The sequence below is a fragment of the Parasteatoda tepidariorum genome, chromosome 8, assembly GCF_982258835.1.
Source record: "Parasteatoda tepidariorum strain Cologne lab strain chromosome 8, Ptep-v5.0, whole genome shotgun sequence".
Taxonomy (NCBI): Eukaryota; Metazoa; Arthropoda; class Arachnida; order Araneae; family Theridiidae; genus Parasteatoda; species Parasteatoda tepidariorum.
This window is the reverse complement of record NC_141762.1, coordinates 28902724-28928602: the sequence shown is the minus strand read 5'-3', so window position 1 is coordinate 28928602 and position 25879 is coordinate 28902724. Positions and strand designations below refer to the sequence as shown.

The following is a 25879-nucleotide window of genomic DNA, read 5'->3' as shown; positions in this document are numbered from 1 at the left end:
TTATTTAGCTTGGACAATTCATTTGATATTAGGCATAGTTGAAAAACACTAAATAACAATAAGCGCAAGCTGTAGTGCATAATGATCTAATGACACCATTTGTATATAATAAAATGGCAAATACAGAAGTTTGAAAACTAATATAATCCTGTATTAAACATTTTTATGTAACCACAATTTTTCTCTCGTATATTTTTTAAATTTTATAATTAAAATTTAGTTGATTAATGCTTGTCATAAGCAAAAGCTAATATATATACATAATGCCATACCACCAAAGAATCTTTATCAATATAATGTATTTTTCGCTTTGTAGCATCAATAAGTACAGCAGCAGCTTCATGTGACAATCCCGAAGAGACACTTTCTATCACTATCTGTCCAGTCACCTGAGTGCTTTGATCACAAACTGGTTCCACCTGCAACATATTGTTCTATTATGATGGCAATAAAATGCTTGCCTTTTAAACCAGAATAACAAAATGAACTTCAGGTCATTGATTGAATGCTATTTCTATTTTGTCATTATGCTAACAGTAGTTTTGGTTCATGAACCTATTATTTGTAAAGTGTTGTAAAAATGATGATAATCACCCTACTTACAACAAATATACATCTGCATCAAAATGTTTTAGCTTCCTTACATTTAGGGTCCTGAATAAACCCTCTTTGCTTAAATTGGAGCTTTTTTTGTTTTATCTTCTCAAAATTGAGCATTTTAGTGTTAAAGCTCTTATTTTATAAAATTTGCTGTGTGGCAAAAAGTGACTTTAAAATGTGTGATTTGAATTTTGCATGTATATAACAATAAATGTATAAACAACATAGGGATTTAGAGAGAAAAAAACATTGAGAAAATTTATAGCAATAATAATCGATAAAACGAATGAAATGACGCATGGATTTACGCTGGTATTTATGCACATTGAGCACATTAAAAAGTGAAAAATCAAATGCTCGATTGAAGTTTGTATATCATAAAAATCTCAGAATTTAGAAAAATTTATTGCATTAATGACAAAAGAAAAAAAAAACTATTAGTGATGGTATCGAGCACATTGAAAAATGATTACTGAAATGCATCAAACAATTTGAAAATTTCATGTCGAAATATCATATTAAAAGTTGGTTCAATCTAGTTGTAGCCAAATAAAAAGAGGTAGCAAATATATCACATTGATTGAGTAATACTACTGTCACAAATCAAAATTAGCAACAAAATTGCTACTCATTAAAATATAAAGTATAGAAAAAGTATAAAGTATATATAGTTTAAAAAAATGTGATATAACACCATTTTTTTTCTAGCAAGCGACCTTTTAAATGTTCGCCATTTCTGAATTAATTTATAGATTACAAATTTATACTTAAGTGCTTGCCTCAGAAATTCATTGATTTTAGCCGAAGTTTTTAATATTTTTTTTTTTTTCAATCTTGCGCTTTCGAAGTTGAGTTTGTCGCTAACAAATCTGCGTAAAAACAGTTATTATCGCACATGGATAAGACCTTTAAGAGAGAGAGAGAAAAAAAAAGGTGCTGGTAGAATAAATGAGATTTTGCATAAGTAATAAAATTTTGAATTACTGATTTGCAGAACACCCCAAATCAACAGTCTGGAAATTCGGGAAAATCTGCAAATTAGCAGAAGAATCAATCAATTTAGAAGAAACTCACAATTCAACCCAATACTGATCCTTCAAAAACATATGTTTGAAAAACAACTCTTTCATAAAAAGTGCTACAGAGCAACATTAAAAAACTCATAATAAAAAAAAAGTTATTTTCATTTCAAAAATGTGCTTCTGGATAATATCTTCTATTCACAGAATGACTCAAATTCTTGAGGTAACTTAAAAATTTTTTTTGGAGTTTTTAGAAAGAATTTATAAGATAAAGTGACATAAAACAATGAAAAAATAATATCTTTCAGCCTGATGCAGGATGTTTTTACACGAATAACACAACTTGTTTTACATAACAAAAATATAATAATTGTATAATTATTAATTTGTCATAGTAATATTGGTACATAAATAAACCTTTCTCATTTCAGTATACCCAAGTACAACACACAATCTCATTATGTATCATTTCTGGAGGTTATCATTTTCAACTAAATTCACAAGCATGACCCATATGTAAAAAAAAAAACATTTTAATGAGTGAAAACTTGTAATTTATAAAAAGAATTAAATGTAAAAATATTTGGTACTAACTTTAGTATTGTTGGCAACATAGCTCATCGTTAGCATATCCACATGTTTTTTCCGTTGATGCTGCAGTAACTTGGCTTTGCTAGCATACTGTTTGTGGCACCAGTTGCAGTGATGGGGGTGAGTTGTGATGCTTCCCACTGTTTGGGAGAATGTTGGATTTGGCATTCCAGGAATCTCTGGTACACCTCCCTTCATTAAGAAAAAACACAAGTTTAAGTAAACTACTTACATGCCAGTCATTAAAAAAAAATGAAATTTTTTTTTACCAGGCTAGAATAATTGCTGTAAAAAATTGCTCCCTTTTCAAACTGTTTTAAAATGGATTAAAGGCAATTATAATTACTAGTAATATTAGAACATAACAGTATTCATTTTATTACTTCTAATTTTAAATATGAAAACAACAGTGTCAGAACTCTGATTATATTTCTGCACATATGAGCGACCCTCGTCTTAAAGGCTAGTGGGAGATTGATACGAGTTCGTTATATTGTGGGGGAGGGAAAGGTTTAAAAAGAAAAGAAAAATATCTTGTTAGGAATCATTATGGAGAGATGCATATAGAATATTGATATGAATTGAGAAAAGGGAGCAATGTGGCTTTAGACGCAGACATCTGGACTTGTTTTTTTTTTAATAAAAATATATAATTGTATATTGAACATAATAATCAAGAACCTGAGATATATAAAACTCCTGAAATCATTGAGTCTATCAACAAGAACCACAAAAAAAACTTTTCACAATGGTTTCACAAACAGTTTATAAAATGTTAGCAATAATTAAAACTACAGATACGCTTGACTAAATAGAATTAACTAACTTAATTTAAAATTTAATCAATTAGAAATATTTACCTTTCTTCTGTTGCTCATTGGAAGTTCAGAGCCTGGATGATTTTTCAATATGTGAGCTTTACGTTTTGAGCTTGATTTATAAACTTTTTCACAATACTGGCAGTAATAATCACGAGTGGTTTTTAAGATAGGAAGGTTGAGTTCTGGCACTGATTCTGGCCTGATATCAGGATGTCTCTTAGCAAGATGGTTCACAAGCATACCTCTTCTTTTAAAACCAAGTAAGCATGTATGACATTTATATATGAATCGGTGGTAATCCGTGGGAGATACCTTAATAAAAATATTGTTTTAATCAATAAAAATGTGATTTAATACAAAAAGTAAAGAAAAAATTATAAATGTTTAATAGATCTTAAAATGATAATAGATGACAGAAGAAAGAAAAAATGCATAAATTCAGATCAAATTAATGAAAAATAGAAATAAACGCAATTTAAAGGAGATTTCACAATAATAAAGACGAACATATTTTAACTGTAATTTTTTTTTTTTTAAATAGGGCATTTCCAAGGTTAAAGTGCTGTTTTCTAACAGCAAATAAACCTCAAATTGCTGTATTATAACAACAATAAAATTAAAATAAAAAACACACAATAGTAATTAGCTAACAACTATCGTCATCCACAACAGTAATTGAGCATCAACAGCTGTCGTATTCACAACAGCAAGTGGTTACAGCTGTAATGATGATGAAATGTGTGACAGAATGTTTTTGTTAGATAATGTTAGATAACAAAATATTGTATGACAGGGCATCAGTTCATCAGGTTTTTAATGTATTTTGATTTATGGAACTAAAAAAGTGCCAAAACACAATTCATTATGAAGATATTTATACTAATCTTTGAGTGATTAGTTTATAAACAAAAATGCTAGTTACAATGTAAAAAGTGATTTAACATCAAAAAGAAAAAAATGGATAAGAAACATGTATATAGATTTGACTGAAGAATTAACATTACAAAAATAACTATTAAAGATAAAAATTTGCTTTATTAACGTTACGTAAATTAAGTATTAATTATAAAATATAATTAGTATTTTAAAAAGATCGGAGTGTCAAATAAGCATTCAAAAAATAATTATTTAGTTTAAAGGCAACTATTTCACAAACAATATATATTGAAAAAAAATTGGAATAATGAGTCATTTCCAAGACACAGAGCTTTTGGAGCCTACTCCAAGCTATTCTGATAATGTCATTCAAAAACAAACGGTGAAGTTTAAGCAGTTTTCATCTTAAGAGAAGAGGGGGTTATGTTTTGAAAGCAAACTTTTCATTTAAGTACAAACATTTGCTGCACTGACAATGTTGAATTGATTATAATTTTATGTCACCTTTTCATCAAAATAATAATTCATTTAAAATAGAAATTTAGGAATTAAGAATTTGATCAGAGTGTTTTAAATAGAATGATCAAATCACAGTCAATAGAAATGCTTCCTAAGTTTATAAGAATAATGACTGGTATTTTATAATTCTTTAAGATTTTTACTTTTTAACTTTAGTTTAATATTCTAGTAGAAATATTTAAAACATTGATAAAAGAATTATAATTAAACAAAGAATAATGACGTAACTTGATTATGAATTGCATCAATCAAAATATTAACCATTAAACTTCAAAATATTAACCATCCAAAAGCTCTGTGCTCTGGAACTGACCTATTATTATGTAAGAATATTACCTTTGGAACAAATTTTTTTGAGCCTGATGATTTTGAATTTTTGGCATTCACTTTAGCTTCACGATCAGGAGCATGCATTCGTTTCATATGCTCTTTTAGCTTGTCTTTCCTTTTGAACTGTTTTCCACAACTGGAACACAAGAATTCCCTATGATCTGAATGTCTCAACATATGCAACTTGAGCTTATCAGGACGAGGGAATATCTTTTCACATTTGTCGCAAGGATATCTCCGCTCAGAATGGAATGCCCTTATATGCTTCCGAACTTGATTATATTCTTCAAAAACCTAAAATAATGAAAATACTTAATGAAAAATATTGAGCTTTTAACAAGGTTGGCATGGTTTCAAACCAAATGGTTTTAACATTTTTTAAACTAATTAGGGTTTTTTCCCTATATAATAATCTAACTTTAATTTTTTTCCTAAATTATTTAATTAAAAAAAAACTTTTATACATATCAAAACAACTCATTTCATAAGTTATCCCACTTATTACCTTACCTAAAAATAAACTAACTAAATTTTACAAAAATACAAATCTTAGATTTTATGTACATAATTTTAACTTCTATTTTAAGAACCAATAAAAAATTTATTCCTAAACTGTTTCATGCAAATTAAAAAGTTCCACTTTTATCAAAACAAATCAATTCATTTCAAAAACAATCTTGCTTCACTCAAATAATTGTTAATTCAATATAAAGTCAAGTTAATTGAGGGCAAAATGTATAGCACTGGTATAAGGTTAAATTTCGAAGAGATAAAAAAATTAAAAATAATAGAATATACAGCTGAATGCAAAACCTGCAATTAAGAAATGAAAGTTCAAATTACCAGAATGAAGAAACATCTAGTAACATGCAGAAGTTTTCATTGAGAGTTTTAACAATATTTTTGCTTGTTAAATAAATTAATTATCATTAACATTACAAAAAATTACATCACAAGTATTATATATGATGAACAAAAATATCTCAATAATAATCTTAACTTGTAATTATATTATTCCACTGATAAGCTTTTATTTAAAATAAAATTTGTTGTTGCCACTTGGTTGAAAGTTATACAACTATTATTTGTTATAATATAATAACAAATTATAATTCTTCTATTTAAGTTAAAAAAGAAAGTTAAATTGAAATCAGAAAATTCTGAAGAATATCAGGACGTAGATTCCGAAATCAATAAATTTTAGAAAGATCTTTAAAAATCAAAAATATGTGCAAATAATCAAATCTTTTTTACATACTCATAAAATTATGTTTATTTCAGAAGGTGTATCACTTTTGAATTGTAATTCAAACTCTATGGATTTAACTAATAACAAAGAGATTATGAATGAAATCAAACCTCAAAAAGGAAAAGAAATGAAAAAAGTTTAATTAAAAAAAAATTTAATTTGAAAAAAAAATTTATTCTAGAAATCAACATCAGGCCAACAGCACATATTCAACAAACAGGTTGCCAGATTTGTTTATGCAAAAAATCAATCTTTCAATATTGTAGAACATCTTGAATATCAAATTAGTCAGAATGATTCAATGCGACCAGATACTCTCTGCCATCAACGAGATGAATTACTCAAGATTTACCAGATTTTACTTATCACAAAGAAAGAGAGAATAAGCAAAATTACATATTAAAGTTGAGCTCCATCAGTTAGAATGTTAAATTAATGTGATGATAATTAAATATCGCAAATCAAATTCGTTGAAATATAATTCTTCTGCCTTCAAAAAGTGAAAAATATGACATTATAAATTTTATATTAATGCATTCAACAAAATTTTAATGATTCTTACAGTAAAAGCTTTGGCAATTGATGTTAAATACATTTTTTTCCCCCCTTTTGGATTGGTTCTGCACCTTTAATTTTACTCTCAACTATTTTGTTGCAAAATATTGTATTTTTTTAGTGTTATCTTTTTAATGCAGATATTTTAAATGAACATAAAATAGATTAAATTTAGTTTGATTTCTTATAGCAGTTATTTTATCAAATCAGTTATTAGTAGTGTTTATTTAAATTGTTTTTATATGAAATAGCAATTAATATTAGAATATTAATTATTCTTCATAAAGTTAGTAACTTTCAATTAAAATGCAGTTCGAAAAGAGATTGAAAAAAAAACTGGTTTTGAAAAAGAAAAAAAAAACAGAAAAAAAACAAGGTTTAAAAAAAAAAAAATCCTACGAACAAACTTAGAGCTCAGATATTAGGATTCACTAGGACAAGCTTGAATATTAGAATTCCCTATTATCTAGCATTCAAGATAAGATGAAAAGACTGAATCTTGTGAACCCCATTAGAGCCTATTTAAACAACCGTAAGAAAAGAAATTGTTACTTACTTTGTGGCAACTTGGACAATTGTAGACACCATTTTCACAGTGCACATGGACATGTTCTTTCAAAGCAACAATTTGATCAAATTCAGCTTTGCAAATAGGACACTCATAAAATTTTCTCTCTTCACTGAAAAAAAATACAATAAACGTATAAATTTTTTTTCAACAATACAATAAATGTATACAATTTTATGAGCAAAGTTTAGGAAAAAATTATTTTAGCTAAGCTAAAATAAGGCAGAATCTTTGGAGATATAATAGTCCAATAAATTAAAAGAATCCCTCTAGAAAATTTACATAAATATAACTATAGCCCAATTCCAAGACTTTTAAGATCTACTATGCATTAATATGAATCTTGAATCAAATGATTTTGAAGCTGAACCAAAAATTTCCATTTAAAGAACTTATGGCAAAATTATAATGATATATTATTTTCCCAATGTTGAACATTTTACGTCAGGTAATTCTACAGTACTGTTTTCAGACAGGTACTTTGCACATTTCAGTAATTTCCATTAGATAACAGTTTCATACACAAAAACATACACCACTTTTATGGAAATTGTGACGATTTAATCCGAAAACGTTAGGAACACTTTGAAAATTTATTTTAACATTAAATTGCCCCAAAACTTTCATTTATATTTGAGGCAGTTAATTATGAATCGGGGATAATTTTGTGACACAGAATTAATGAAGCGTGAACCGAGTTGTTAAAATAGTTGCAACAATTGCCATACTCAAAGAGGTTCTAACTAAGTTCAATCAGTTTGAATCTCAAACAAAAGAGTGTAGTGACTTTCTTATTACACTATTTCATATTCATAATGGAAAATATTTTCCAATGAATTATAATTGTATTTTTTTATTACAACTTTCTCAAAATCTACCAAAAATATACATTAAGAATCTTATTAATGTAATTTTGGCGAATCAATAGCCCATAAGTCAAATATTATTTATAAAATATATCAAATTTGATTTTTTTTCTATTTGTAATTTGATTTTCTGCTAGAATTAGTTGAAAGTTAAAGAAAAGAATAATTATTAAAACAATGGTGATCTTGCATGAAAACTATGAATGAAATAGCTCGAAAAATCAGCAGTCAACAATTGTTTACACTATTGTCAAAGAACTTTCCCATAGTTAAAAAATTTAGAATGCAAATGAAAACAAAATATTTAATCACTTTACCTATGCACTTTGATATGGCATGCTAAAGCAGAGTTATTCAGAAAACGTTTATAGCAGATGTCACACTGTAGGGGTTTAGAATCCTCACTACCATGAACTAGGTAATGTCGTATGAGTCTTTCATCTGAGGCAAATGATTTATAGCATAGATTGCACTTAAATGGTTTAAGTGGATTTATAAATCCTCGAAAACATCGTTGTTTTCCAATTTTGCCATGGACGCTGGCATGTTCAATCAGATCTTTCCGATTGGTGAACTCCTATATTAAAAATTAAAAACATTGAAAAGGCATTTAAGAAAAATTAGTAAAAAAATTTCAAGAATAAAAAACAGCATTACAAGAACCCAGATTCTAACTTAACTAATTTTGATTATTCCAAATGTAATCCTGATTAAATGAGATTAATAAAAAGCCAAAAGCAGTTATACTGCAATATAATGTACGACAAATGATAAAATTTTATGTATTTTAAGTTAAATCTAATGCAGAACGAAAAAGAAAAGAGTATGTAATCACTGGTATAGCTTCTTGTAGCATCATAAAATTGATTTTTACCAGAATGTAAAACCAGGATAAGAAAATTAATTTAATACAAAGGTAGAAAGTAATTAAAAATTAACACTCTTATAAATAGAAAAAAAATGTGAAGTAGAATTAGTTTATATTAAAAATTTTGTTACAATAATACTAAAAAAATTTTTTATAAGTAAAAATAAATAAATAAATTATTACTTGAGGAAAATTATCCAGATATTTATAATATTTCGCAGAAAGAAGCTCTGTGATCACTCTAAATTAATTATTAAATGCTAATTCCTCTTCCTAAAGTATGCATAAATATACAAAGACAAAATTATGAAAATTAATTCTAGCTGTTCCTTTCTCGATGTATACAAAATATTTTGTTCATTTTCAAAATATTTTCATTATAACAACAATTTAATATTCTAAAAAAATTTTTTACCTTTGAAAAATATTAACAATTCCAGCTTTTATCATTTATTCACTTATTTTTGAAATGTTTTGTCCATAAGCCTGAAAATTTACGCACAGCATACAACATACCTGAGTACATTCAGGGCATTTATGCATCTCATCGATTCCCAATATTTTTTCTTCACCACCTTCAACTCCATTTTCCAAGGAGGCATTATTAAGAAATTGTTGCTCTTCGTTGAAAGCTACATCTTCAGCAGCATGAGTTAGAGTGTGAAGATTAAGTACATTAGAATTATCAAAAGTAAGTCCACAATGAGTACACATCCATTCTGCACCTTGCTTCTTTTTAAACAATGACTTGGTAGGTTTTGGAGCTGGTAATTGTTCATCATCTCTTTTATGCCGGCGGACATGCCTAAAATGAGTCAACAATACTGTAACATTTTTATCTAAAGTACTCATTTTATTAAATCACTCTAGAGGACATATTTTAAATGAGTTAACAATACTGCTATGTATTAAATAAATTAAATTTATCAAAATATATAATTACTTAAGTTAAATACATTTACTAAAGCAAACAAATAACTTATTAAATATATCAAATTTTGGAAGAGTAAAAATAAGATATAGAAATATTTGTAAAGAACAATTACGATTTTTTTACGATTAAAACTAAATTGTTATCAAATTTTACATAATAGTCTGTTACAGAGAGGTTAAAATTTCACTTAAACAAGGCTAAGCATTACAAACGTAATAAATCAGACTAACAAAGACTCGTTCAAATAATTAAATGCACTGTCATTTACATAAAATGATTAAAACAGGCTAAAAAATAGAATTGATATATTTCTTTCTTTTTCTTATTTTAAAACTATTTTGATTTACAATACAGATCTAGAATAGACTACTTTTGCTTAAATTGTAGACTGAATTATGTAGCTTTGTATTTAATCGAATCAGAAATGTCTAGGACAGAAATGTTAGAACAACAAGTTTCCAAATTGTATTGAGCTTTAGCAAAAAAATAAAATGATGTGCTTCAAAAACTTTTAATATCATTGATAAATATGTGGGAAATAAGATGCATTATTTTGAAATGTATGACAGAATTTCTAAAAAGAGTTGAAGAGCTTTTCTTTTCTTAGAAAGAAAATAATTTAGCCATTGGTCCTTCATGAAGATAAGGAGTTAAAATAATAAATGTTTGGTTTTCCGTATTAATGCCAGAAAAACAAATACCTTCCATTTTCAAAATATTATTTACTTAAACAGAAGAAAAATAGATTTCCTATAAGTAGTTTTGACATAACATTGGAAGACTAGCAACTTTTTATTAGCAAAAAACATACAGTTCTTGTGTTTTTAAAATTAGCATTTTGACAATTAGTGGGAAATTTGTTGTAGCTTCTCATAATATACCATACCCGTCATATCAAGCCTATACAGTATTTATTTAATAAGGAAATAATAATTAACTAAGCTACAACAAAATGGATTAAAATTAAAGTAAAATAGTATTCACCTATTGCGATTATACACATGACTAAACTTTATGTCGCAAATAGGACATTTGTATTTCTTTTCACCCGTATGCATGATCAGATGTCGTTGTAGACTATAATTTCGAGGAAAGCTTTTGTAGCAGATATCACATTTATAGTCTTCCTGTTTGGCAGGTATCTGAAAAATTTTCAAAAAATATTTTTATTATTATAATTATATTAACAAAAAACTAGTAATTAGTAGAGCCATTTCCAGGTTTTTACAAAAACCTGGTAAGTAAAAAAAAAAAAACCTTTAAAATGGATTGGAAATTTAACACTCGATATGTTTTAAATTAATAAAAAATGAAGGTAAGTGTTTGATTAAATAACAGAATTTTTTTTTTAAAATTACAATTTTACATATATATTAATGAAATTATATATAACCTGTGAATCATTTATTAAGAGACATTTCAAGCCTGCTGGAATCGTTTCGATTTGAATGCATCAAAGAGTGATAGGTCTAATTCGAAAATTGTAATAAAAAATAAAAAATTCGATTCAGATCGAAATTGGACCGCTTGCGGCCTCTTCACAAGATTCAAATTCCAAAAAAAACGACCTATTTACAAAATTCAAATTTATAAAAACAGCTCTTTCACAAAATTAAAATTTTTATAAACCACCCCTTCAAGAAATTTCACTTTATAAAAATGATTGCACAAAATCGTTCGAAGGATTCTCTAAAAAAATGACAAGAAACGGCATTTTTTATGACAGCATAGTCACGAAACAAGCACATTAAAACTCTTAAAAATACGCATGTCATAATGAAATATTAGAACTATAGTGATTTCGGAAAACTTTATACTTTGAGGAAAATGCCAAAATGATTAACACTCGATAACATGAAGTTACGATGGAATTGTCTCGATTTGAACGCATAAAAGATTGATATTTCTAATTCAAAAGTCATTATGAAAAATAAAAACTTGGAAAACTATGTGAAAATCGTCGGGAAAAAACTATCACCGATCAGGACGTTAAGATTGAATCCTCGCAAATCGAACGTGTCAACTTCGAATGCTAATTGAAATTTGCACATTGTAATAGCATCATATTTAAAATATTCGAATTTTAAAAACCACATTTAAAAGGCCGAAAAAAATTACAGTTTCGGAAAATTATCATCAAACGACATGAAATTACAATGCAATCGTCAGAAATCGAATGCGCCAGAAAGTGATAATTCAAAATTTTACTTCGTAATAGCACCTTATCAAAAACATTTGAATTTGAATCGATCTGCCAAAAAAGGATTGGAAATCTATGGACATTTACGATGGAATCGTTACGAATCAAAGGTGCCAAAAATTCATTAGTAAAGTATTGTTGTAATATCATATTGGAATAATAACAGAATTTAAAAAGAAAAAAAAAAAACACACAGAGAAGACAAAAAAAAAAAAAAGAATGATTTAAGACATCATGTGAAAAGTGGCGAAAGAACTGCCATCAAATGAATTGAAATTATTATAGAATTGTCACGAATTGAAAACGTAAAAAAGTTATAACTCAAAATACAATAACTTTGCATTAAAAATATTGAATCAGAAAAAACCATGTTAAAGGAGACAAAAAAAAATTACAAATACATGCGGATAATAAACTATTATCAAGCAACGTAAAGTTATGATAGAATCATCACAAATCGAATGTTTAGAAAAATTGATAGCTCAAATTTCAAGTTTGCATATCACAATATCGTTTATAAGTATATAGGAATTAATTTGAAAAACAAGAAAAAGTTGTGAAAAAATAAAGGGATTTATAAAAAAAAAAAGAATGAATGAAAAATAGTGAATGCTAAACTGAATGTTCTTTATTAATGAAAACAATTTGGAGAAAAATAATTTAAATTTTTTACAAAAATGGGCACTAAAAAGCACCTGGATTGTCCCCAGGATATAGTATTGAATTATAATTTCCATGTGGAACCGCAATCCAAGTGCTTCTTGTGAGTTCTTAACAAATAGCAAGTTTAATTAATTGTAATTAAGCAAATAAAACAATAAAAAAGCATTAATTTGTAAGAAATTAAAAATTATTTATCATAATAAATTTCTAAATCAAAAATAAGATTAGTCAATCTGAAACACATTCACCCTTCTATCTGTTCTAAATTCTAGCAACCGATAATGTTGGAAAAGTGTTCTATGGTAAATGTTGCCTCCAAGATCGCACACTTCGCGATTGCCAAATCAAATTCCCTGACATTTCCAGATTTTGACTCAAAACTGTTAATCTCTGTTTTTGGACAATTTCCAAATTCCTTACCTTTTTCTGGTTCTCCAGGTAGCGTAGCAAACCTGATGGAACTTTCTACTATCTTTTAATAGAAATTAATTTTAACAACAAAAAAAATTACACTCAAGAAAAAGGCAAATAAAATAATATGTACTTTATATTTTTTGGGAGGTCGACCTCTAGCTTTTCTCACTAAAGAGCTTTCAATGCTTGTATTTACATTTTCTCCCTAAAAAAATTAATTTATAACATAAGACATATGGACACAGAGATGAGTGTTAAATGAAGTCTTGAAAATGTCTTACTCTCAGACGTGTTAAATTTCCTCTTTTGGTAAATTTAGATTTTGCTTTAGCTTTGGTTCTAGGACGTGCTCCACCTGAAGTCTCATTTTCTTCATCATGCTGATTTAAATGCTTTTGGAGATCTTCTGATGTAGCAAATCGTTGATTGCACTCAAAACAGGGCCAAGCATTCTCTTGCTCTTGAAGTGCTAATAAAGTAATAAAAATAATTTATCGATAAATTTTTTAATAACAAAATTTTTTAATAACACTAGATTAAAATAAGTCTAATTCAAATAATTCTCTAAAGTATACTTACGAGTCAACAGCAAAATTTATGTACAAAAAATGGTCAGGCTTACATACACACAAAGGATAAGATATATATTTCACTTTATATCATCTTAAAATAATATATTGTCATCTTTAATATATTATCATCTTAAAATAATAGTCTATATCTTTCTTTAATACAACACGTGAAGGAAGATCCTATACAAATTCTTGTAGTTAACGTAATAACTCTTTTGTGAAGATAAATCATATAAAAATTACATCTACTTTTAGTTATAAGGTATCATGGATTATCATTATCAAGATATAAAAAGCCTGAAAACTGACTCAGAGAGAAAAAAAAACACTTAAACTTTTATTTTACTCAGCTATTTATAAATAAGTATGCAGTGTTTTCACTACAGCGCGAGAATCTCGCATATTTTTGTTCTTTTCACGCAATAAAAAATTATTAACGTGAGAAGTTTGCACACTCTATTAATCAATTTCAAAATGCGTAAATTTTGGAAAAAATTTCGTCTTTTGCCATTTTGGATAGAATCTGTTTCACTTTTCTTCCTTGATCTTTCATTATTTTGAACATTGGTCCTTGTTATCTAGCTTCCCTATTTACCAGCATTGTTCAGAACCGGTGCGAACAGCAGAACCCCCCCAAACCGCTTTCAGAACACATTTCTCTGCAACCACGAGTTCACCGTAGGTAAGGTTTCTTCATGTAAGGCGCTTACATTTTTTTGTGCATAAATGTAAGATGGACAAATATCTTGTTAAGGCGACATCTTCTACTCAGTAACAGACAAATTAAAATGAAACAAATGTCGGTAGAAACTGTCAAAACGAAACAAATACGGATATTTTCACCAAATAAATATAATAACTGATGAAAAAGTAGATATAGAACATTTTCCTTATGATGATGCAGCAAAAATATTCAATTAGAAGATGTTAAAAATGTATTATAATTAAAGAAATAATTTTTTTCCAAGTCTACTCGTGTTTTTTTTTTAAATTTTACTTTTTGAAATCTCACCCTGTTTTTGAGAAAGGGTGAGAAATTCTATCCCATTTTTTTTTCTGTAATGAAAACACTGAGTATGCCACATAAAAGTGAAGTAAAAATTGCAAATTACTAAAGTTTTATTTACAAAAGAATAAATAAAATAAAACAAAACACTTCTAAACTACAATTAAATTAAAGGATTTTTTTCAACTATGTTTATAAAAGTCTTGATGTCACAATAAGACATAATGAGAACCAAAACATGTTTTTTTTTAACCTTAATTTCTACTAGCCTGCTACAGACAAGGATTGTCAAACAAAGACAACTCTAAATCAGGCTAGAAGTCAAATCAGCCCTATTTTTTGGAGGAAGAATCAGAAATCACAATCCTTAAAAAGAGATCCTTATTAAAAGAGATCCTTTCACAATCCTTAAAGTACATTTTTATGACTGATTTTGTAACTTTCAATATAGTCTACACTAAATAATAAGCATATTGGAGGTAACCCCATCAAACCATTAGATCAAAAGTTATATTTAGGGTGTTTCATTTATTTATTTTGCACTGAACATGATTCCCAATAAAATTTCTCACATGGATTAACTCATATTTTCATTCAGATTTTCAACTTCAGCAACCACTTTTTCATGACATTTTTGGTAATGGGGAGCTAAACAATTTTCATGTCTTATGATGTGCACTGTTCCCTTAAAAATCAGTTGCTAGATTTTTTTTTAGATACCCAATATTTATTCACTTAACATGTCTCCATAAATCACTTTCAAACTTTAATAATTTCCATTTAAAAATAAGTGAAAACAGCTCATTTTGCATCCAAAATTATTATAATGCAATTAACCCATTCCCGAGATTTTAAACTCAAGATTGTTATGAAATGGAATGTGTTTATCAATTACATTTAGTAAACAAAATTTTAGCAGACATATAAAAGCCCATTACAAATTATCTAGAAGTGTGCAGATAACTTAAATCAAGGTATTACCTTTCTTTTCATCTTCATTTGGTTCCAAAATTGGCAGACCCCACTTTTCAGCATATGTTTGAGAATACCAAACTTTTAATTCTGCTTTAGGATTAATGGCTCGAGTGGTGTTGAAATAAAGGGAATGACCATGTTGAACAAGAACTAAATTTTGTTCTTTGTGCGTCTCTGCGGGTCGGACAAACCTCATCCAATTACTCATGGATTCATCAGAAGTGTCCAAAAGCAATGCCATTCCTTCTTCATGCTCTATCTGAAAAATAAATTAACAAATAAAATTTGTACTCTTAGTTAATGCCGTTGAAGAATGAAAGTTGAAATGTAATAAACTGCAGAAGATGAGAATTAAATTAGCTCGTTAAAAAGCAAGTTTCTTATAATGTGCTCTGGGATTCTATAATGATTTGCACATAACTAAAAGCTTCAAGTAGACAAAAAATAAAAACATTTATCTAAATATCAGCTTAATTGATTTTTTTTAAACATTCAAAACAATAAGAACATAGAATTAAAAGCATGGAGGAAAATACTGATACAAGGTTTAAAAAATTGAGTTTCATAATGATTAAACAGTATGCCATTTCAATAGGTGCTAATTTCACTAATACTTTTTAAATAATTTTTAATCATGCTATTTATAAATTTAATCATGGTACAAAAATCTAGGTACTTCATACTGCAGCTAATTTTACCTCAAATTGCAAGTTAGTTCAAAATTACAGAATTCTTTTAGCTGTCATTAATACCATCAACCTTTCATTCAAAATTATCAGATTTATAATGCTATTCCGAGAGCAATCTATTAACTAGGTTTAACAAAACAAAGAAGAAAAAAAGTCTAGGACTTTTAAAGTATCTCACCAGTAATAGGAAATTGTTGGTAGGAAGTTCTTCTCTTTTAACAAGTACACCCTCAATTGGACCAAACTGTGTCCTTTTAGGTATTGTCTTTTTCGCAAATACTCCATACACTGAAAATTCAAAGAGAAATTTCTGATCTGAAGCACATTTGCATACTTTATTATAAAATATTTTAAAGATCTAAGGAATAAAAATATCCACCTGGATCACCTTCTTCATTCATAGCTATTTTGTTCACATACAAATATGTAGCAGGCAAACTAGCCCAGGCCCTACTCAAGACTGGCTTGTCAAATATTAATTGAATTCTGTGTTGTGGGCATTCCTTTTCATAAAATGCATTACAATCTTCACACCCTAGAAAAGAAAAAGTATGATAATTGACAATATCTTCCAAGCTAGTGCATCTGATACTGAAACACACAATAACGATTCATTAAACCAGAAATTTTAACAACAAAGCCGGAAATATTAATAACAGCTACAAACTTTAACATTAGAAAACTGCAGTGGGTTACTGCACTGATTTAGGAATAATTGGCAGGGCATTTATTGAGTACGAAAGTATTAATTTATTGAGTATGAAATTTATTGCGAAAAGAAGGGGAAAAAAATCGATCGTAGTGGCATCAGAAAAGCAAAACTGCAATCTGCTTCAGAAAATAATCGTATGTTCAAATTAATAAACAATTCTCCTTTTATTTATTTTTCATAAAACACGATTTTTAACAAAAGCAGATGTAATTCCACATCAAGAAAAACTTGTAAATGATACCGCACATCCAAAGAATTAGAATTTATTCAAAAGAAAAAGATTTTATTTTTATTAATCGATGTCAAATAGATATATATATTTTTCTCTTTCATCTTCTGTTCACTGATAAGCATGTGCAATGCATTTTACCCAACCCCTCGTAAATCAAAGAGAAAACGAAAATCAGCATGCCACTCCTTTGAGTTTGATTGAGGGCCTAAAGGAGCAAATAAAACATTCATCCCATCCCTGCCTCCTCTCCATCTAAAGATCTTCAAGGTCACGGAAATGACGTTTCTCTGGGTAAACGGGGGGGGGGGGATTCTTCACTTCCTCACATTTTCCTCTACTCAACTTCAAGGATGAGTCGAATTGCCGTTTTTTTTTTTTTTTTCATAATCGGTCTCAGAGTGCGTAGCCAAATTATTCAACAAAAAATAAGCACTTTTCAAGCACTCAAAAATATTTTTAAGCACTTTAAAAAAATATAATTAGGCAGGGTTGCAAAGTTTTTGACAATTTTATCTTGTTTTAACTTGTTTGTTAAACCTTATGCATTATTTTTGACAAATGTCAAAAATCATGAAATTTTGAATCATGTAAAACGAATGGCGTTTTCATACGCTACGCTACGGAAACGAATGGCAATTAAACATGATAAAACGTTAAATAGAACAATGTGAACTGTGTCTTTTTGTATAATTCGTAGGGAAAATCAACATGGTAAAGGAAAAATATCATTTCGAAAAAGGGAAAATTAAGCACTTTATAAAAACACCCAATGAAAAAAGCACATTTAAGGGCTTTTAATAAACGAAAATCAAAAATAAGCACTTTTTAAAAATGCTACGCACCCTGGCTCTGGCATTCGTTTGCGGGAAAACCGAGCAAAATTTTCCCCGGTTATCTGAATACCCGATAGATGGTTCTCTACTGTATGTACATTCTTAATTCATAAAAAATTTCAGTTAACCTCTTCTTTTTTATCAACTCACTCTCAACACAAAGGATGTCAATGTATGAAAACAAATATTGAAAAGTTTGTATAATACCAAAATAATTGATTTATAATACTTTTTAGAAGAGTGAAACCTTTATAACTTCATAAATTAATTTTAACCTAACTATCTTTAAAAAAAATATTAGGTACTTTTTAGTGAATATATAAGAAAAAAGCATAATTTTAGCAGGGTTCCCACTCAATTTCAGAAAAAACATTCCCTGGCTTTTCCAGGTATATCAGGTAAATTTCAATGAAAATCCATACCATATTTTATCTATACCAAGCAATTTCTCATCAGAAAACTTTGAAGAGAATGGAGACATGGAAAAAGAAATGGAGAATTTCACTAAAAAATGGAATTTTATAAAATGATTGTAAAATAGATATAAGAATTATTTAATTTGAATCTCAGTAACTTATTACTGATACTGACAATTCTAAGACTAATTATTTTCCAGGTTTTTTGTAAAAAATTACAACTTTCTTTAACTATTTACTGCTTTTTAGAATTAAAATAAAATTCCTTGGAAATTCTAGGTTTTTCCTGTTCTCTCTGACCTGTGGGACTCCTGTTTTAAACTTTTTCGATCAGCACATCGTTTTGCTGAAATCGGAAAGCAGAAATAGGTCATGACCACAAAATTCTTTTCAAAGGGGGAAAAAAAAAAAACCAGTCTCTACTGTTTCACATTTTTTAAGTAGCATTACTTTCTGAAGAAACAAAAAATTACAAGTAAAACTATTTATCTAAGTACCAAATATATCCCTAATTTCCTCATTAATATAATATCATGCTCAATTTAATATTGAAAAGGATACAGACATTTTAATAATGAACAAATATTTTATGTGTGTGAGTAATAACTAAATATATTATAAATTGGTATTTTTCACTTTGAATAAAAACTTTTAAAAAAAATTCCTCTCAGCTTTTAAATATTTCAAAAATAAAGTACTTACAATGACGATTACTACGAAGATCTCGTCTAGGTCTTGAATATTCTACTTGCACTAATTCAGATGAATCAGAAATGGATGTGGTAGCGAGGGCATAATGTTGAGAATTCTCAGCAAGACCTAAAGGACTTCTAGTTGAATCAGGATGAGTGGCACTAGTAACAGTAGCGCAGCTTTGCAATTCTTCCACTATTAACAAAAAGATATTATTTTAATCAAGAAAAATATTTACAGTTATAAGTAGTAAATAATGTATTAGCTAAAGGTATACCGTGAGCTAAAATTTCAGACTTTGAGTAAATCATTGAAACTCACATTAACCCTTTAACAATCGGTTAATTTTCAATAAAACGGTCATAAAAGTGCTTATTTTTTTTATCCCTGACAATTATACAAAAATATATGTATGAACAATATATTTATTCATTTTTAATTTGTTTTTAGCTTGAAATTTTAAAAAAATAAATTATTAGGAAAAGCCAACATTCAGGGTTACTATGACTTAATGTTGGTTTTCCAACAAGCAAGGAAAATTTTAAAAATAAGTGCTTTAAACATTAAAATTTTTTTTATTAAACTTACGTATAATATAAATAAATATTAGTAATTTTTTCTTGTGTGATAAATTTCAAAGCATGAGATACAGAGGCCAACATTACAATCTGGACAGTAGTACCGAGTTACCTTCCTACATCTCTTATTGTTTTCATCTCTTTTCTACAATTACCTTAAAAATATCCTGGCACTGCCATCTGGTGGGTAAAATGAGAAATAAAATGTTTTCCTGGCAAAAGAAATCAATTAATTCCATTCCTATTGGCGCGTTACTACCGAACACTCCAGCCCGGAAATATCACGGGAGTGAGAAATAGAGGGCGAAACCTCGGCCTGTCACGTTCACGGGAGCGAGAAAGAAGGGGTTAAAATATTTCAGTTACTTTTTCATTAAGTGTATTCAAAAAAATAAATAAATAAATAAAAATAACCATTAATAGATGTGTTCTTGTTGCTAATAGTGCGTATAACTTGATTAAAACTTCATTTGCTTCAAAAAAATATACAAATTTGGAAACAATCAACATGTTTCAAGGGCTCAAAGGAGAAGAAACAAAAGTGATTTAAAATATAAAACAAAGTTGCCTACTAAAAATGGATAAATAAAGATGAGAAACAAAACTAAAAAAACCCACAGTTTCCAGTCTGTTTTTCATCTTTTAATAATAGTATGTATAAGAAAGTAAGAAGTAAGATAGTAAGAAGAAATTTTAAGTATTTTTGAAGCTGCATATATATTTTTGAACTTTCTATGGATGGTGTTTTCTACACTATGGAAGGCTGCAAGCTCTATACAGCCTATACTTCCGGGTTACTGTTTCCAGTGTATTTTAAAGCCATTTGGTTCACCAACATGATTATTGTATTTTGAGATTCTTGCAAACGTGGTATTTGATTACTTACTACTTGAGTTTACAATGCTAAAGGTGCTAACACTAACGTAAGATGGTGCACAGCTTGCAACAAGAACAAACAGTAATGAACAAATGGATAGAGGCCAAATCAGGATTGCCAAAAAAGCGAGTTATTCAAAATCTGGCAACCATGTCACATTTTTTAACAATATATCTACATATAAGTAAAACAATTCTTCACTTCAAACTCACCAGAATTACTTAATAACATTAATATTGTATGAAATACCGCAGATTTGAGCTCAAAAATTATTTAATTTATTTATTTTATTGAAAACAAAATTATCCGTTTGAAAATATCGCCCCGCAGAATAAGCTGTAGTAAGCAGTTGCAAACTTTCTAACCGGAACTAGAGCAGGTATTGAGCTTGAGATTGTTTACATTTATATTGAAAACACCATCCATAACGTAATATAAGAACTTGTTAAACATTTTGAGATTATATAGAAGTACATTAAAAATTTTATGTACATAAAAAATGTCAGTTGATGTGTAGGAAGACAAACTGCTTACAGAAGAGAAAAGGTCGACACAGAAAAAAATTATTTATCATTTACTTTCCTGATTTAGCTGTTCTTAACTGAAAAAGTTAATACTTACAGCGACTGTGCGTAAATCCATGATTTGATGAACTTAGGGCTTCATTTGCTTCAATAGATCCATTGCTTAAAACTGAGGTTACTGCTTCATTAGTAGAGGCATCACAAGAACCCATTTCAGCAATATGACAAGTGTAATCTTCTAGCAAAACATAAAACAATCAAAATTTTTACATAGTTGTAAAACATGAAAAGGAATAGAAACAATTGTATTCAGAGATAATTTGAATTATTGAAAAAAAAATTTAAGTAGAAACTCTTAACAACTGAAAATATTAATATTTGTTCTAATAATATTCATCAGAAAAAAAAGTCTTTGCTAGATTGTTACTCATTCATAAGGGTACAGAATATGTGCAGGGGAAATATAGACATCTTAAAGAAAATGTTTGGTCAGCTCTAAGAACTTGTCCCATTAAATTTCGTAATCAGTATAATTTTTGAAAATTGTAAAAACATGTCAATTTTGTTTTGGAGGGAGACATTTAAAAACCCACTCTAATCATCCTAAAAAAAAATTTTTAAAAATGAGGTGGTGGTTAAAGAGTTAATATACTTTCTGCTTGGTAATATGCGAAGATCAAGAGATTGGTTACTCCTGCTAGAAGGCTTCTCAAATATACAAAAAAGGGTTTTTGTAGAACAGAAAAACATATCACTTTGTCCTTTAACAGGCCACCAACTAATTATGAATTTTTTTTAATTAGAAAAGATTTTTAAAAAAACTTAAAAAAAGCTTTTGAAAACCAAAAATTAAAAATAACACAAACCTTCAGTCGTGGTATGCAGGATATGATCTTGGTTTTCCATGTGTTGGGAGTAGCCATCAGAACTGTCAACAATACTCTAAAAATAAAATAATCTTTTTTAGACAAAAAATGTTTCATGAGAATGAATGAAGAAAATGAAGTCTCTTAAAAAAAGCATTATAAAAGTAAGTAAATCTGATATCAAACCAAACAGAGTCTATTATATCAAATAAGAAAACTGTATGTATAATTTCAGGCTTTAATGGGAAATTAAATTCACACCTCAGATTAAACTAAAATTTACATTGAAATTAGCGATATGTTCTGAGAATAGACTCTACACTCCTAACTGAAAAGGCATTGTCTCTTAAGATCAGAATAGATGACACTTAGATTTCAACCATCTTTAATTTAACAAAATCAATTTGTCTTTCAGTATTTCAAAAACATTTTGGCAATTGAATGTTCACTGAGAGAATAAATTAACTAATAATTTTGCGACATTTTAATTTGATTTTTTCCAAAAGCATTTTTCTGATTTCCTGAAATAAAAGTGATAAAACCATACAAAACATTTTAAATGGCATTGAAATAATGCACTTCTAAATAAATTTTAAAAAATAATAAACATGTGATAGTTAATCAAACCAAAGTTGAACTATCACCAATTATTCAATTATGCTATGTTACAAGAATTAAAAAATAAAATAGTCAATCATCATTTTTTTACCTTTTCATCAAAAATGTTTACATGTAAGCATTTATAAAGTAATAAACATGTGATAGTTGGTAAATTTAAGTTGATTGAGCCCCTAATTATCCAATTAATTTAAGTTATAAGAATTAAAGATTAAAATTTTCAATCACTATTTTTTTATCTTTACCTTATTTTTTTTTACCTTTTTTTTATTTTTTTAGATTAAAATAAAACATGTAATCCTTTATAGATAAATGCCTGATGGCCACTAACCCTGATTTACAGTGCAAATAAATTTTACAGGAGTAACACCGGGTTAGATTCCAAAATTTCATTTTGCAGAAGCATGTCATTTTATCCCAAAGTGAACTAACTTTAACAGAAGGTGTTCTAAGTTAGAATAAAAGTAGATGTACCATGTGTGAATTTGTATTAATATTAAAAATTATTTTTAAATTATATAATAAAAAAATCATTTGGAAATATTTGATAACAATTTCAGTATAAGATGATTTCCATTTATAAAGAAAATAAGCATGAATGAGTAAAATTGGACAACGGTAACTTTAAACTAAATTTTGGTTGGAAAAAATGTTTCTTACAAGTTAGCGCAACAATTAAATTTTTAATCTATTTGGTTAAAGTTCTCTAGATATCGGGCAGGTTTTTTTAATATGTTTCTCCGTGTAATGGAAATATGTAATAATCTAAAAAAAAAAAAGGTTTTACAGGAAAACAGATTAGCCTATTGTTTGATGCTTGATCTAGGACATACTCTATCTTTTAGAGATTCACAATTGCTTGGACATTGAGATAGAATCATAAGATTAAGAACAGCAAAACTGTTATAGAATTTTTATCTAACATTTGTGTTAGATAAAAAATTGTTTAATGTTGAGTCAGTCTCTGAGGGATAATTTATTCATTTAAAGAAAATACATTATCTTTTATAATCTTTCATATTAAAATTTCATATTATAAAAAGAACCTGATAATCTTCCAAACATGTGCAACGAACACTCAACATTGCAAAATTAGCATAAATATTTGCCTAATAGCAACATATTTACAATCAAATTGATATTTATAATTTAAAAAGTTGATCGCAGTAAAAAGAATCATACAAAAACACTATGTAAAATTTTTTAAGAACATATAAATTGACATGCAACCAGTTTCTTGAAATGATAATTACTTCTTCATTATGATGAAGTTTAGGACTAACCGTAGAATCAACAGCACAATGCATTCCATGGTCCAACTGATGCGAGTGAACAAGATCAACACTTGATGATACATAATTATGAACAGAATGATGGGAAGATGGGTGCCTGGAAACGGTTTCAAAATCTACACTGTCCTATAAAAATAATGAAATATAATTATTAGATGATGCTTTAAGATTGTTTACTTTATGACAGGAACAAATGCAATACATAAAAGAAAAAAAAACTGAAGATTTAGATTTTAAAGCCAAACTATGACATAAATTCTAAGAGTAAATCTATTTGAAACTTATAAGAAGCATTCACAGTTCACAAATAGAATAATTTGAAATATAAAATATATAATACCAGAACAAAGTCAAAGTCAGTTTTTCACAACACAAGCAAATTCATACATAATTGTAAATTCACAGAGTATATATAATGGTACTTTCAGAAATATATGATTTTGAAATTTAGAGACGTTCAAGTAAAATGATGCAACATGATGAACATGTGGATAAAAGAGGAATGTGCGAACTTCCTTATTTATTCTCTATTTAACGTTCATTTTAAAAAATTTTTTAGCTGTTTAATCATTTGATTGGATATTATACTAGGATATCATAAATTAATATAAATGAAATGAAATTCACAATCATTTTATGCTTTAATTTTGAGCAAAACAGGATTATTTTTTATATCTATTTTTTAAAATTTATTTTAAAGGTTGTTTATCATTTGATAGGTTAAAATTTTAGAAATTTAAAATTAGTAAAAAAACAAAATGGGATGCTTTCATGATTGTTTTGGTTGTTAGACAAGATTTATTTTATTTTATTAATATTTGTTTGAATTATTGTAAGAATTTTAAGCTGAGTAATCATTTGATTTTATAATATTTAGGTATTTCAAATCAAATTACCATAAAGCGTCATGATACAATCGTAATTGGTCTATATGGTAAAATTTTGCATCAAGTAAGATTCTTTTCATCAATTTATTGTATTTTGATAACTTATTTTAATATAATTAGGTTTGTAATCACTTGGTTTACACATAATTTGAGTATTTTAAATTAGTATTTATTAATTTAATGTGTTTGTGTTGCATTTGAATTGCGCACTCATTTACATGGTATAATTTTGCATACATTTGAAAAGCTATGTTGAAAATTATCGAAATACATATTTTTTTTTATTTTAAGTAAAACTGCATGCATTAATTTATTGAATATTTAATGATTTTCAAAGGTTGACTAATTTACTTTCCGTATAACTTCTTATTTAAAACAGGTGCGTTCCACGATCGATCAAGCAATTAAATTTTGTGCAGCATATCTGATAAGAGTTTTTAACTAATATAACTTTTCCTTTTCAAAAACTTTCCTTTTTAATCAAATTTTACGATTGCGGCGTAGATGGCAAGGTGGCGTATGCACGCGAAATTATGGTATATAAAAAAAATCATAATCTGCAAGCGTCCTAAAAACAATAATAATTATCCGAATAAGATACTGCTTTGAGAAAGGTGCACATTAAATTGGTGGTGGCTTAAAGTATTCTTGTTGGTTTTGGCATGAAAATTTGGAGAAGGACTACTATTCTCAAACACTGCTATTATAGCTGTTAAAAGATAGAGCTCTTAAAAATAGAACTAGCTGATTGGCCAAAGTTGGGTGATGTGATGCTTTGTGATTTTATGTTACTAACAATATCACTCAATACTAAGAGTAAAAATAATACAAAAAAAAAAAAAGAATTGCAGATTGAAAGGAAAAATTTAAAGCCATATAATTAATTTTATAAGTAAAATCTATTTGATACTTGTAACAAAAACGGTTTATAGATGCAATATATCAAATATGAAATATATAATGTCAAAATATATCATAAAAAATAATTTTTTTTTACTACTGTGTAAAATATATATATTTAAAAAAATCTTAG

At 27.7% G+C, this 25879-nt stretch overlaps 1 protein-coding gene across 7 annotated transcripts in view; it reads right to left on the bottom strand.

The window, feature by feature from the left end:
- The window catches only part of LOC107453163 (uncharacterized), a 41326-nt gene that overhangs the window by 3699 nt on the left and 11748 nt on the right, over positions 1-25879 (bottom strand). For 3 of the 7 annotated variants that reach the window (XM_071180549.2, XM_087150070.1, XM_087150071.1), the window contains exons 6-22: positions 23921-24085; positions 22050-22125; positions 21281-21421; positions 19214-19399; positions 16698-16853; positions 16497-16606; positions 15636-15888; positions 13358-13545; positions 13207-13281; positions 10784-10941; positions 9382-9670; positions 8315-8574; positions 7120-7243; positions 4766-5053; positions 3074-3346; positions 2217-2405; positions 273-419 (exon numbers count right to left, since the gene is read on the bottom strand). In XM_071180549.2, the coding sequence (XP_071036650.2) occupies positions 273-419; positions 2217-2405; positions 3074-3346; positions 4766-5053; positions 7120-7243; positions 8315-8574; positions 9382-9670; positions 10784-10941; positions 13207-13281; positions 13358-13545; positions 15636-15888; positions 16497-16606; positions 16698-16853; positions 19214-19399; positions 21281-21421; positions 22050-22125; positions 23921-24085 (3078 nt within the window). The remainder of the gene's footprint in view (positions 1-272; positions 420-2216; positions 2406-3073; positions 3347-4765; positions 5054-7119; positions 7244-8314; positions 8575-9381; positions 9671-10783; positions 10942-13206; positions 13282-13357; positions 13546-15635; positions 15889-16496; positions 16607-16697; positions 16854-19213; positions 19400-21280; positions 21422-22049; positions 22126-23920; positions 24086-25879) is intronic. The other 4 variants (XM_071180550.2, XM_087150073.1, XM_071180551.2 and 1 more) reach the window with 3 other exon arrangements.